The sequence below is a fragment of the Babylonia areolata genome, chromosome 14, assembly GCF_041734735.1.
Source record: "Babylonia areolata isolate BAREFJ2019XMU chromosome 14, ASM4173473v1, whole genome shotgun sequence".
NCBI lineage: Eukaryota > Metazoa > Mollusca > Gastropoda > Neogastropoda > Buccinidae > Babylonia > Babylonia areolata.
In genome coordinates, this window is record NC_134889.1 from 13592677 (window position 1) to 13607838 (window position 15162).

General features: G+C 41.1%; 1 protein-coding gene across 1 annotated transcript in view; it reads right to left on the minus strand.

Moving 5' to 3' along the window:
- Window positions 1–1509: 1509 nt before the first annotated feature.
- LOC143289493 (uncharacterized) overlaps window positions 1510–15162 on the minus strand; it is a 15990-nt gene continuing 2337 nt past the window's right edge. The window contains exons 2-5 of the mRNA XM_076598478.1: window positions 14767–14893; window positions 12583–12765; window positions 8500–8628; window positions 1510–5857 (exon numbers count right to left, since the gene is read on the minus strand). Of these exons, the coding sequence (XP_076454593.1) occupies window positions 5703–5857; window positions 8500–8628; window positions 12583–12765; window positions 14767–14872 (573 nt within the window). The 5' untranslated portion in view covers window positions 14873–14893 and the 3' untranslated portion in view covers window positions 1510–5702. The remainder of the gene's footprint in view (window positions 5858–8499; window positions 8629–12582; window positions 12766–14766; window positions 14894–15162) is intronic.

Consider the following 15162-nt stretch of genomic DNA (forward strand, 5'->3'; position numbering starts at 1 on the left):
CTCAAATCATCATGACAACGCACAAAAAATATAAAGAAGCGAAAACATTTCTGTCGGGTTATTGTTACATTTTTATTTCCTGTTCACAAAACGTAGCTCTTTTTTCTGACATACAAACACACTAAATAACAGCAGTCGTTTTATCATTTTTAGTTGGAATATGAAGTCTGCTCAGTATGGAACTACACTGGGACATACGTCTGTCAATGTTAGAAAATTCTGTCATATAATGGGACATCTATCTGAATGTACTATGGAACAAATTTTTTAACGGCTCTCACTCAGCTAAAACATTACATTTTTAGATGTGACCCAAGGCAAAGAAGGCTATTGTGTTTCAGACTCAGTGTGAAGGTCTGCATGTCTCTCTGTGTGTACGCGCGCGCGCGCGTGTGTGTGTGTGTGTGTGTGTGTGTGCATGTACGGGGGCATGGGGTGTGTGTGTGTGTGTGTGCGGGTAGGGGTGAGGGTTGGTGGGGGGTGTGTGCGTGTGTGTGTGTGTGTGTGTGTGTGTGTGTGCGGGTAGGGGTGGGGGTTGGTGGGGGGGGTGTGCGTGTGTGTGTGTGTGTGTGTGCGCGTGTGTGAGGGGGGAATGGGGTTGGGGGGGGGGGTGTGTGTGTATGTGTGTGTGTGTTTGTGAATAAGAAAATATATCTTTAAAAACGTTTAGCAGAGTAGTATTATTTGTAGATAAAAGGAATTCATAGATCAGAATAAATTAGTTATTCACAATGAATATTAGTTGAAACGGAATTTGATTGCGTTTTGGGAATCACAGGCATTTTTTTAATACAGATTACCTATGTCGCAATGTCAATACTGCTTTAAAGGATAATTTCGAAAAGATGTGGATGGAATCATTACAATAAAGTACAAAATGTATGTAACACATAAGCACTATACAAGGGAGTTTAAGTGTGAAAAATATATCAGTCAGTTGCCCACTACAAACATAATTTTGTTGGTCAAATTTAAATGCAGTGATCACTGTTTACCGATTAAAACAGGACGGGTAAATGGATTTCCAAGAGAATACCATATTTGTATTTTTTTTCAAAAAGTGACATGAATACTGTTGGTGATGAATTTCATTGTATTATGGAGTGTCCATATTTTTCTGATAATGGGAAAAGATTGTTGCCTGATAAATATGTATGTCCAACGTCTGCATTTTCTTTTTGTAAATTATTTTTTGCAAGCAAATAGGTTCTCTTCGGATACAATAAATTCATTAAGACTTGCACTGTTGCATAGGACACTTTCATGCAGAAGGTAGTCTTTACTGATGCAAACGCTAAAATAATCAGTGTACTTGGTTACGTTGTTTTCTGAAATCCTCCATGCCCAAAGAGGAGTCAAAGGATACTTAACTCTCGAATCTTGAATCGCGTGTGGGGGAGGGGGGCGAAGGGAGGGCGGGGGGGTGGGGGGGGGAATGCGTGTGTATGTGTGTGTGTGTGTGAGGGAGAGAGAGAGAGAGAATGTATGTGTGAGAGAGAGAGAGAGAGAGAGAGAGAGAGAGAGAGAGAGAGAGTATTAAAACAGTAACGACGTTGTTCTTATCGTTCGAGATACTTTATTTTCGTTTCCGTTCTTTTTCTTTTATGATACTTATTTTCATTTTTGATTGGAAAATCTGCAAGAGGAGTTTAATAACTTCAGGCAAAAACATCAACAGCAGCAACAACAACAACAACAACAACAACAACAACAATAAGCAAACAACAACAAAAACGCCGAATGACCAGGCGCTCGTGTGTATACGCACGCAAAAGGTCGAATGCGTACGTTAAAGATCCTGTAATCCATGTCAGCGTTCGGTGGATTATATAAACAAGAACATACCCAGCATGCAAACCGCCGAAAACAGAGTATGGTTGTCTACATGGCGGGGTAAAAACAAACAACCACCAAAAAAAAACACGGTCATACACGTAAAATGTTACATGTCTGTCTGAGTGTGCATGTGTGCGTGCCTGACATCTGACAAAATGGCACAGGAAACCAATGATGAGTGCCCAGTGGCAGCCGTCAGTCGGCTCTACCCAGGTTGGCAGCCTGTTGAGCAAATAACTCTGTGTTTGTAAAGCGCTAAGTGCTTGGTGAGGATAGGCGCTGTATAAGTATCCATATCAATCAATCAATCTTTTGCACAAGCGTTCGTTCATTTTTTTTATTTTTTTTTTATAGTCTGTTCATCTAAGATGATGATATTAGACTGAAAATAAATGACATTATTATCATTTGGATTATTATCATTTCTATCATAATGATGATTGTTATTATTAATTAGAAATCGACATTTCTGTATATTCGAATGAAAAGGGGGGCGGTTGAGGTGGAGGGGAAGGGGGGGGCTAGGGGGAGGGGACTAAGAAGGGAAGAGACAGACAGACAGACAGACAGAGAGAACAGAATGTGAGTACAAAATCTAAAATGGAGAGGGTGAGTGTCAGCAATTGGAGAAAGAAAAAACATAATACTGGAAGGGTGTGTGTGAGAGGCGGGACGGGGAAAGCGGGATTAGGACAAAAAAAAAATCAATAATCAAATATTGTATGCACTACTTCTGTAGATTATTATTTGAAAAGAGGTTCATGTGGGGACCTACAATAAACAACCAACTGGACTATTTAACACATAGCTAGCTAACTTTAATAAAGAACAGTTTGAAATATATAACTTTTTCCAAAAAATGTTAACATTTGAAACTGGTAACACATGTTCCATAATTTATGGAGGCAAAAAAGGTTTCATTACTAAACAGCGGGTTAAAACATGCTCTACTGTTAAACGTCCCTTGCAAATGCATTCAATATTTTCACAATATTTTGTGTATGGGGCATTTAGTAATAACCTAAATGCCATGCTCTTAACAGCCCTGCCAGTTCTTTTAGCATTTAATATGGCAGAAGTGTTAACTTCTAAAGACATAAAGGAATTTTGCATATTTCTTTCAACAATATTACACATTTCAGATGATGATAAACGATGAGGAAGTTCAATTGCATTCAAAGCGTTTTTAGCTCCAAGCTTTGCAAGATGATCTGCACGTTCATTGGAGAAAAGCCCACAGTGTGAGGGAATCCAGCACATTTCAATATTAGTTCCTCTCATTTGAATACAGTGAATCAAAAATCTTATTTCAGAAATGATGTTATAATTAATGATCGTGCAACCTGATTTGATAGACTGCAGAACTGATTTTGAATCGACACAAAATAAAACATTAATCAAGTTTAGGGGCAGATCAATTAGATATGTTAATGCCATAAGGATGGCAATTAATTCAGCTGTAAAAATTGAGAAGCCCTTTCCAATATGATATGACTTTTCAATTTTCAAAGCAGGAATTGCATATCCAGAACCAGCAAATTGATTTTCTAGAACAGAACCGTCTGTATATATTTTTAAGTGGTGGGGGTATGTTTCAGACAAGTGTGATTTGATTCGAGAAGCCAGTATATTGGGATTTTCATCTTTCTTAATGCCACAATATTGAATGTCAAAAGCTGTTCCCGTTAATTCCCATAGAACTGGTGAAGTGCTCATAATCGGAGCAACATTTTGTGGATCAACATTTGATTGATTAATAGTATCTGACACGTATGTAGAAATTGTTTCTAGATTTCTGTTCTGTTTCGCTCGTTTTGAAAAATGTTTGTCAGACCGTATATTAATCTCAGTTTTGACAGAATTTTCTGTAGCATTTGTTCTAATTACATATTTTGCCGATTCTAGCTTTCTTAATTCATTAAGAGGTAGTATTCCTGCAGTTCTATACGACTGTAATGTGTTCGTATGAAACGGAACTCCTGGGGCCAGCTTTATGGCTTTGCTATCTAGACTTTGCATTTTTTTAAGGTAAGCATTCGGAGCAGAGAAAAATACCTCCTGTCCATACGTCAGTCTAGATCTTACCAGTGCAGTAGCGAGATGAATAAGTGTTTTTGAATCTTGACCCCAAGGCTGTTTACTGACGATTTTAAGCAATTTTAAGCTTTTGATTGCTTTTGATCTCATGTGTTCTAGATGTTTCTTCCAATTTAGCTTTGGAGTAAAATAAACACCAAGGAATTTGACCTCAGGTTTGTAGAAGAGTTCTCTTCCATCAAGATGAAAAGTTGGTAATTTGGAGGGGGGGGGGGGGGCAGCACCATTATTAAAAAGTATCATGTGTGTCTTTTCAGTTGAAAACTGTAATCTTATCTTTCATATACATGTTTAATTTATCAAGTTCTGATTGATATAAACTGTTAATGTGATTGATATAACGCAGGCACGTTTTCTTTCGCAAAGTTACGTTCATCCAAACTGCTATATCATCAGCATATTGAGTGAGATTTATAGATTCAGACAAATATTTTGGCAAATCATACAACATTATGTTAAACAGGAGTGGGGAAATTATAGAACCTTGCGGAATACCCATGTTAATTGATCTTGAAGACGACAATGATTGCCCAAAAGAGATTTTATATACCTGTATACATTGCCACTTAACCCAATGTTCTGTAGCTTAAACAGTAGTCTGGCATGCCAAATGCGGTCATAAGCTTTTTGTACATCGAAGAACGTGGCCAAAACACTCTTTCTCTTTGAAAACTAGGTGATCTAAAGTAGATTTGCCCTTTCTGAATCCGGCCTGTGCAGTCGGAATAATTCTGTTTTTATCACAATAATATGTTAGCCTCATCAATATAATTTTCTCCAAGATTTTTCCGACGTGCGATATTAGGGATATGGGTCTATAACTCGATGTGTCTGACCGTGGTTTATCTGATTTAAGTATGGGAGTAATGATAGCTTTTTTCCATATACAAGATGTTTTGCCTCTTTCCCAATATTTTGTATATAGTGTATTAAGAAGCTTGTACCATTCTTTAGGAAGATGACTGATCATGGTGTACGAAATACCATCATAACCTACAGCTACTTTTTTTTTTTTTTTTTCCAAATGACGCAATTGCATCTTCAACTTCTTTAGAAGTAAGTGGAGCATTCATAAATATGTCATTATGAGGAGCTGGTTCCTTATATTGTTCATTTGATTCACTATTAATTCTGACAGCCAGCTCTTCGGGTGTTGATCCATCATCGTTGCATGTTTTGGCAAACATATCTGCAAAAGTTTCTGCTTTTTCTAAAGAGGTAGGGAAACATTTCCCATTAACTTTTATATGATATTCTTGAAAAGATATCCCATTTTTCATATCCTTAATTTTCTTCCATACCTTCTTTGTATCTGAAACTTCTTGAATACAATAATTAGACCAATATTGTCTTTTGACTTGAGCAACAACTCTGTTGCACTGATTTTTGGCTTCCCTCATTTCTTCATGGGATAGCTCCACTCTGACCTTTAGTCTTTGCTTGTCAATCTCCGTGTTCTTATCATTGTTTAATTCCTTACTATCCTTTAACCATTGTTTAAAAGTCTTCTTTTTTAAGTTCAACAGCCTGTGCACACGCTTGATTCCACCAAATATTACCACTATGCTTTGCTTTTCTGGCGGGTGTTCTTTTTGGAATTGATAATTCAGCTGCTTCAATGATTGTTTTAGAAACTTTTTCATAAAATATATCAAAGTCTAAATGCTCAATTTTATCTAAGTTTTCGCTCCCACCACCTCGCCCCCACTACCCTCACCCCCACTACCCACCACCACCACCTCCACCCCCCAGCCCCACCCCACCCCCTGTCAGTGCAGACTGGAGATGACCACCAATGCAGGACTGAGGAGACAGAGAAGAGCTGTGGTGATGGCGTCCCCTGTGAGACTGACGTGGCCAGAGCGTCCCGGTGGTTTGCTGTAGTCTATGTGGGCATCGAACTCCACGTCACTGGTCGGCCTGCCTGTTTGGGGTTCAACATGAAAGGTTAGCTGGTTGGTTGGTTGGTTGGTTGGTTGGTTAGTTGGTTAGCTGCTTGGTTGGTTGGTTAGCTGGTTGGATGGTTGGTTGGTTGGTTGGCTGGTTAGTTAGCTAGCTGGTTGGTTGGTTGGTTGGTTAGTTATTTTGTTAGCTGGTTGGTTGGTTGGTTGGCTGGTTAGTTGGTTGGTTGATTGGTTGGTTAGCTGGTTGGTTGGTTGGTTGGTTCATGTTAGTTTGTTAATTGACTATTCAATTGATTGATGATGATGATGATTGGCGCTCACACCACAGGCGAGGATCTTGTAGTCAACATTATTATTATTATCATCATCATCATCATCATGATCATCATTATCATCGTTCCGCGTCACTGGTGGGCCTGCCCGTATGTTGTCAACATGAATAGTGAATAAATGGATAAATAGATAAATAAATAAATTGATAAATTATCATTATTGTTGTTGTTATTATTATAACAATGATGACGATGTGGATAAGAAGAAGAAGAAAAGTGCACATTGACGCTCACACCTCTCAGACAGGGAACACGTGGCGTTAACAAGCAGAAGTGATTCAGAAACCAACACACATGCACGAACAAGCGAGTGTACACACACACACACACACACACACACACACACACACACACACACACACACACACACAGAGTGACATAGACAGACAAAAAAGAAGACAAACAAAAAACCACTGGGAAACGGGAGACACAAAAAAGACAGACAGAAACGGGAGACACAAAAAAGACAGAAACGGGAGACACAGACATGGACAGACAGAAACGGGAGACAGTCACAGACAGACAGAAACGGGAGACACAAAAAAGACAGACAGAAACGGGAGACAGTCACAGACAGACAGAAACGGGAGACACAAAAAAGACAGACAGAAACGGGAGACACAGACATGGACAGACAGAAACGGGAGACAGTCACAGACAGACAGAAACGGGAGACACAGACAGACAGAAACGGGTGACACAGACACAGACAGACAGAACCGGGAGACACAGACAGACAGACAGAAACGGGAGACACAGACAGACAGAAACGGGAGACACAGACAGATAGAAACGGGAGACACAGACAGACACAGACAGATAGAAACGGGAGACAGAGACAGACACAGACAGACAGAAACGGGAGACACAGACAGACAGAAACGGGAGACACAGACAGACACAGACAGAAACGGGAGACACAGTCACAGACAGACAGACAGAAACGGGAGACACAGACAGACAGACAGAAACGGAGACACAGTCACAGACAGACAGACAGAAACGGGAGACACAGACACAGACAGACAGAAACGGAGACACAGACACAGACAGAAACGGGAGACACAGACACAGACAGACAGAAACAGAGACACAGACAGAAACAGGAGACACAGACACAGACAGACAGAAACGGAGACACAGACAGAAACGGAGACACAGACACAGAGAGACAGAAACGGGAGACACAGACAGACAGACAGACAGAAACGGGAGAAATAGTCACAGACACAGACACAGACAGAAACGGGAGACACAGACAGACAGAAACGGGAGACACAGACAGAAACGGGAGACAAGTCACAGACACAGACAGAAACGGGAGACACAGACAGACAGAAACGGGAGACACAGACACAGACAGACAGAAACGGGAGACAAGTCACAGACACAGACAGAAACGGGAGACACAGACAGACAGAAACGGGAGACACAGACAGACAGAAACGGGATACACAGACAGACAGAAACGGGAGACAAGTCACAGACACAGACAGAAACGGGAGACAAGTCACAGACACAGACAGAAACCTGAGACAGAGACACAGACACAGAGAGACAGAAACGGGAGACACAGACAGACAGAAACGGGAGACACAGTCACAGTCACAGACAGACAGAAACTGGAGACACAGTCACCGACAGACAGACAGAAACCTGAGACAGAGACACAGACAGACAGAAACGGGAGACACAGACACAGAAACACACAGACAGAAACTGGAGACACAGTCACAGACAGACAGACAGAAACGGGAGACAGTCACAGACAGACAGACAGAAACGGGAGACACAGACACAGACAGACAGAAACGGGAGACACAGACAGAAACGGGAGACACAGACACAAACAGAAATGGGGGACACAGACACAGACAGACAGAAACGGGAGACACAGATACAGACACAGAGATACAGAAACGGGAGACACAGTCACAGACACAGATAGAAACGGGAGACACAGACAGACAGAGGCAGACAGAATCGGGAGACACAGTCACAGACAGAGGCAGACAGAAACGGGAGACACAGTCACAGACAGAGACAGACAGAAACGGGAGACACAGTCACAGACAGACAGAAACGGGAGACACAGTCACAGAGAGACAGAAACGGGAGACACAGTCACAGAGAGACAGAAACGGGAGACACAGACACAGACAGAAACGGGAGACACAGTCACAGAGAGACAGAAACGGGAGACACAGACACAGACAGACAGACAGAAACGAGAGACACAGACAGACAGAAACGGAAGATACAGACACAGACAGAAACGGAAGACACAGACACAGACAGGAACGGAGACACAGACAGAGAGAGGTCCTCACCCAGCTTCACCCCATTGCAGGCGTCAGTACTACACACGCACCAAATCTCAGAGTACCAGGGGTAACAGCCGTCAGGAGGCAGAGGCTTAGGCAGATTCCACTGGGTCGTCGAGCAGCCACGGTAAATCTCTGCAACGCGCACCACGTTTTGTTTAGTGGGTGTGGCACGTGGGGTGCAGGGAGTGTGTGTGTTTGTGTGTGTGTGTGTGTGTGTGGTGGGGAGTGGAGTGGTCGGACGGAAGGGGAAGCATTGAGCGCATTCATGATCATTATTTTGTTCATACGCATGTGCGCGTGCGTGCGCGCACTCCCCAACACACACACACACGCACACACACGGAGCAAAACACAAGTGCATGAGAACGGGGCTGGTAGATTTCGGAATTCAAAGTCTCGGTTGTCCTTGCCTTCTAAGCATTACGATTATTCTCATGTGTTTACTTACGTGCTTATTTTTTACTCACTTGTGTAAACAAAGTGAGTCTATGTTTTAACCCGGTGTTCGGTTGTCTGTGTGTGTGTGTCTGTGTGTCCGTGGTAAACTTTAACATTGACATTTTCTCTGCAAATACTTTGTCAGTTGATACCAAATTAGGCATAAAAATAGGAAAAATTCAGTTCTTTCCAGTCATCTTGTTTAAAACAATATTGCACCTCTGGGATGGGCACAAAAAAAATAAATAAATAAAGCCAAATTATATGCAAACTGCATTTACTGTTATATTTATATTTTTTGTATTCTCTAAACTTGGCACTTTGATCTGATTTCTTACACAACAAGAGCAGTCATTATTATCATTTTTTGTTCAAACAGGAACTTCTTTTGCTAAGCATGGAAGTTTTATTTATTTTGCAAACGTTTTGGTGCAGAGAGTAAAAAAGGGAAATTAATCTGTAATTAATGCTAGGGGACTTAATTTGCTTTAAACTGATCTTTATCATCTTAAACATTACATTTTGAAATTATACTCAATACATAAAAAGCTTGTGTGTTTTACTCTAGGGCTTCCACTATGTTCATTCGCCCAAGTGGTCTTTTTCGGAAAATACTAAAATCAATACGACGAGTAGACTTTACAGATCTATTGGCTGAGCCCTGAAGGTCATGGGCAAAAATCAATTGCGTACACATATTTATACACATTCAAAGCGCGTGCTCATATTCTTCGCGAACGCGAACGACGCCATTTTGTTTCAAGTTGTTGACCTGCCCGTTCAATCCTATTTTCAATGGACAATACACGATAACATGTGATGGAAAGTTGGAGAAGGAGACCGTTAAATATTTATTCAGAGAAAGATTTGTGAACACCTCATCACTTACTGGATTATGCCCCAAACTGCCATAAAAATATCCACAGAATCAGTCGGAATTCACAGTTAAAAATTGTAAACCATGCGAGTTAATACCCTTGAACTGATCACCATGAAACGAAAAAATTTCCAGTCTTGACTTTTCTCAAAATGAAGTCCTTTTCACTTCTTACGACGTTTAGAAGTACTTGTACTTGGCTCTACATGTTATTAGTTTAACAAAATACTAAATTTTCATTGCAACTTTAAAACTATAAACCTAGAATGAACATAAAAGACAAATTGAATCGACTGTGTCGTACTACATTCCCGGCGGGTGTAACTAAACTTGTACATCTATCTAGATCTAGAGAAAACTGCTAAATGTTGCAGTGTGATTGCGGCGATAGCCACGTCTCCTTTACCGCGGACTTAAAAAGAATTTTTTATTGCCCTTAAAGATTTTTTGAATGCCCAAGATACACCAGAATAATATGATTTAAATAGCGTTCTCACTGCGAATACCGCAATTGATTTATCGCCCTTTAAAAAAGTATGTTCAAATATTAAATTTTAGAACGTCAGGTAAGGAGCCACGATATATATATAGTGTAATGGGTAAGACAATTTGTTCTCACCCGAACACGCGGGGTTCGAATCTGGTTAGGACTTCTTTTTTTTTTTTTTTTTTCTTTTTTTTTCTTTTTTTTAACCCGAAGCTTTATAATAACAAATACAGAACACATTTTAACGATTAGATTTTTTTTTTTTTTAAGTGTATCACAAGTGAGTCTTGAAGGCCTTGCCTCTCTTGTTATGTTAGTTATATTTCATGTTATGTTGATATATGTGGAGTGATGGCCTAGAGGTAACGCGTTCGCTTTGGAAGCGAGAGAATCTGAGCGCGCTGGTTCGAATCACGGCTCAGCCGCCGATATTTTCTCTCCCTCCATTAGACCTTGAGTGGTGGTCTGGACGCTGGTCATTCTTTTTTTCTTTTTTTTAAATACTTTTTTTTTCTTTTTACAATGAAAAAACACAATTGTCGTTTATGAACCACTGAATAACTGTTGATGTCCAGCTAAAAAATCGCAACTTTTTTTCCTTTTTTTTAACGCATTTTTCAAGCAGTTCATGATGCTCGTGAGCCTGAAAAATCCTTCAGCGTACCATGTAAAAAGGCCAGTGCTAGACAGCGTGCAGCCTGCATCATTTAAATCATCTCTCGATCTTTTTTTTTATGAAAACGTACGTTCTTGTATGGAGCGGTCCTCAACTTCTTGTGAACCTTGTATGTGTTGTCTGTGCGTCCAGTTGTTGTTGTATATGTTGTCTGTGTCCAGTTGTTGTTGTTGCCGTTGTTGTATGTTTGTCCAGTTGTTGTTGTTGCTGTTGTTGTATGTTTGTCCAGTTGTTGTTGTATGTGTTGTCTGTGTCCAGTTGTTGTTGTATGTGTTGTCTGTGTCCAGTTGTTGTTGTTGTATGTGTTGTCTGTGTCCAGTTGTTGTTGCTGTTGTTGTATGTTTGTCCAGTTGTTGTTGTTGTTGTTGTATGTGTTGTCTGTGTGTCCAGTTGTTGTTGTTGTAGTATATGTTGTCTGTGTGTACAGTTGTTGTTGTTGTTGTATGTGTTGTCTGTGTCCAGTTGTTGTATGTGTTGTGTGTGTCCAGTTGTTGTTGTATGTGTTGTCTGTGTACAGTTGTTGTAGTTTTTGTATGTGTTGTCTGTGTCCAGTTGTTAGTGTTGAATGTGTTGTCTGTGTTCAGTTCTTGCTCTTGTTGTTGTATGTGTTGTCTGTCTGTCCAGTCGTTGTTGTTGTTGTATGTGTTGTCTGTGTACAGTTGTTGTTGTTGTAGGTGTTGTCTGTGTCCAGTTGTTTTTGTTGTTGCATGTGTTGTCTGTGTCCAGTTGTTGTTGTATGTGTTGTCTGTGTCCAGTTGTTGTTGTTGTATGTGTGTCCAGCTGTTGTTGTATGTGTTGTCTGTGTGTCCAGTTGTATGTGTGTCCAATTGTTGTGTGAGTTGTCTGTGTGTACAGTTGTTGTATGTGTTGTCTGTGTGTCCAGTTGTTGCTGTTGTTGTTGTATGTTTTGTCTGTGTCCAGTTGTTTTGTTGTCGTATGTTTTGTATGTGTGTCCAGTTGTTGTTGTTGTATGTGTTGTTTGTGTGTCCAGTTATTGTTGTTTGTGTTGTCTGTGTGTCCAGTTGTTGTTATTGTTGTATGTGTGTCCAGTTGTTGTATGTGTTGTCTGGGTGTCCAGCTGTTGTCGTTGTTGTTGTATGTGTGTACAGCTGTTGTTGTTGTTGTATGTGTGTCCAGTTGTTGTTGTATGTGTTGTCTGTGTGTACAGTTGTCGTTGTTGTATGTGTTGTCTGTGTGTCCAGTTGTTGTTGTTGTGTGTGTGTTGTCTGTGTGTCCAGTTGTTGTTGCTGTTGTATGTGTTGTCTGTGTGTACAGTTGTTGTTGTTGTGGTGGTGGTGGTAGTTGTGGTCGTGTTCATCATAAAACTGGTTCACTTACTTTGTTGTTCTTTTCTCTTTTAAGCCCTCAGACTTTGGCACACTGTGTTTTCTAAATTTCAATGACGATGAACGACGACGACGATGAAGATGCATCTAACAGGGGGTCTGGGACAACCTGACAAGGCGGTACTCTCCTAACAACAACAACATAAAACCCTGCGTCTGACCCAACCATGCAGGCTGAGAGATGCAGGCACCTGCAGTGTTTGGTCAGGGAAGTTGGAGCAGCTCTGCCAGTTAAAGAGACCTGCGTGATGGGTGCACTCACTCTTGTCATTCAGGTCGTCCGTGTGGGTGAAGCACTTGCCGGTGCAGTTGCCCAGGTAGGCCCTGCTGGGGTCCACAGTGTCGTTCATGGGGCAGAAGTCGTAGAACTTCCCTGTCAGGTCATAGTTGGAGCATTCCCAGCACTTCAACACTGGAGCTGATGAACCGCTGCCTTCTTCTGCATCTGAGCAACACGGGACGAAGGGGAGGTGGGGGGGGGGGGCGAAGTGTGGGTGTTATGTATCGTTATATCACATCATATCGTGTCATGTCGTGTCGTGTCAATAACAACAGCAACAATAATAATAATGATGATGATGGTGATTATTATTATTATCATTATTATTATTATTATTATGTGATAGCATATCTGGCAAGGGACTTTGATTTTGAGTTGAGATATTAAGAATTTAATATCCTCCTTGCTTGCAAGCGCCAAATATGTGAGAGAGTAAGCTTGGCGAGGGGCTTTGATTTATTATTAGAGATTTAAAGACTCAGCACATGCTATGCTCACAGCGCCAAGTTGTAACAAAGTACACTTGGAGGTAAATGGCTGTGGTTTAGGGATGGATTGACTTTGGATGAAAGAATTTAAACATTAAAGGGAATAATATGGATCTATTTTGTAATGGATCTTTATCCTGTCATCAGGATATTTTGAATAATCAAAATCCTGTTGGATCAAAATCCTGTTGGCGACACCACTTTTGTAACCGTGTTCCCGAGTAGTTTTATTATAATATGGGTACGGTACAAAAGAACTAACTAAATGTTTTAATGGATAAAAGGATAGACACGAATCCCCACGCACAGGCCAGGAACATATAGAGGCCAGTCACAAAAGGGTTTTTATAAAGAGAAGAACTAAGAGGAAGACAGTGCAGTGATACGTAGCGAGAATGTCAGCCTCTGGGACAAGGCACACACACACACTGCTTGCCAACAGCAAGAGAGAGAGAGAGAGAGAGCAGGCTCTCTAGTCAGAGACTGACCAGGTAGAAAGTGACCACTGATCACCCACTCCGTCTCTTTATGCAAGTTAAGTGGACTACAAAGACAATCGCGTGTGCTGTGAAACAGATCGGCGCAAATCAGGCTATATCTGATAAAAACTGTGTTTCTTACAAGGTGTTCAGTGATAGACTTCTAAATGATCCCTGAACCGAGTTACGTCGGATAGGTCGCAAAAGAAAGAGCTCAACGCCTACTTTCTAATGAGTATAAAATGAAGTGTTGATTATTTAAGATGAATTTATATAATCTTAATTTAATTCACCTGAACAGGGTCAGTTTTAGCGAGCTCATCGCGGAAAATTACAAACTGCGTTAAATCAGTTTAACGTTGGCAAACACACCTGGAATAGGTTTAAAGATGGAATCGCGACGCTTCTGCCAGTATATATAATACTTGTAGTTTACTGATCTGACAAAAGAGATATTAATTAAATACGCTACGTCAGAAACACAGATGTCAGCTCACCCAATCGCGTACAGCGACGCTGGTTATGGAGTGGTGTATGGTGAGACAAAATGACGTAAGCTTCGCGGCCGTTGAAATCTTTAGACTGACGAACGACGCAATTAAAATCAAGTATGCTTCTAACTGATTAATGTGTGTGTGTAAGCACAACAAATATAATATTGCAGTGAACGATACAGAGACTTGATTTAATAGATGATTAGATAATAGGTTTGGAATGGGCTTTGCACTCAAACCGGGAATGGCGTCACACATTCTGCGCAGGTCGTTGTACACCGGCAAGTTAGTTGCGAAAACAGCGTCTGCTATGGCTGATGTGTGAAGCAGTTTTTGAAGCAAGTAGAACGCTTGGTTATAATAATAATAATAATAATAATAATAATAATAATAATAATAAAGTTGATAAACAAAAATTGACAACAACAAAAACAATATCATCAACAACAATGACGACAACGACGACGACGATGATGATGATGATGATGATGATGATGATGATGATGATGATGAACAACTATGGACTGCGTGATGATGATGATGATGATCCTGATCCTGATCATCATGGTGGCGGTGGTGGTGATGATGATGATGATGACGATGACAAAGACGACGACGACAATGATGATGACGAAGAACAAGAACAGCAGCAACAACAGCAACAATCACAACCAGACGAACTGTAGACTGTGCAAGCTGACCCACCTTTCCTGGCCCCACTGACAGGTGACATACACAGCATCACCACCACCACCACCTGCAGCGCTGACCACCACTGACACCACCAACACCAGCTCCACGTCTTTCCCATTCTGCGGGATCTGTTCTTTCACTGTCAGCCGGTACACACACACACACACACACACACACACACACACACACACACACACACACACACACCCTGGGGGCGGGGAGGGAGGGTGTTCCGGGAAGTGGGGGTGGGGAGTGGGTTGTGGGGTGGGTGGGGGTTGGAGTTGATGAAGACGCACGCACCCAGGTGATACAAGCCACAGTGACACAGATATTTATAGAGATAGGCGGGTGGATGAATTGGCAGAGATAGATAGACAGACAGACAGATAGACATATACATACATGTGC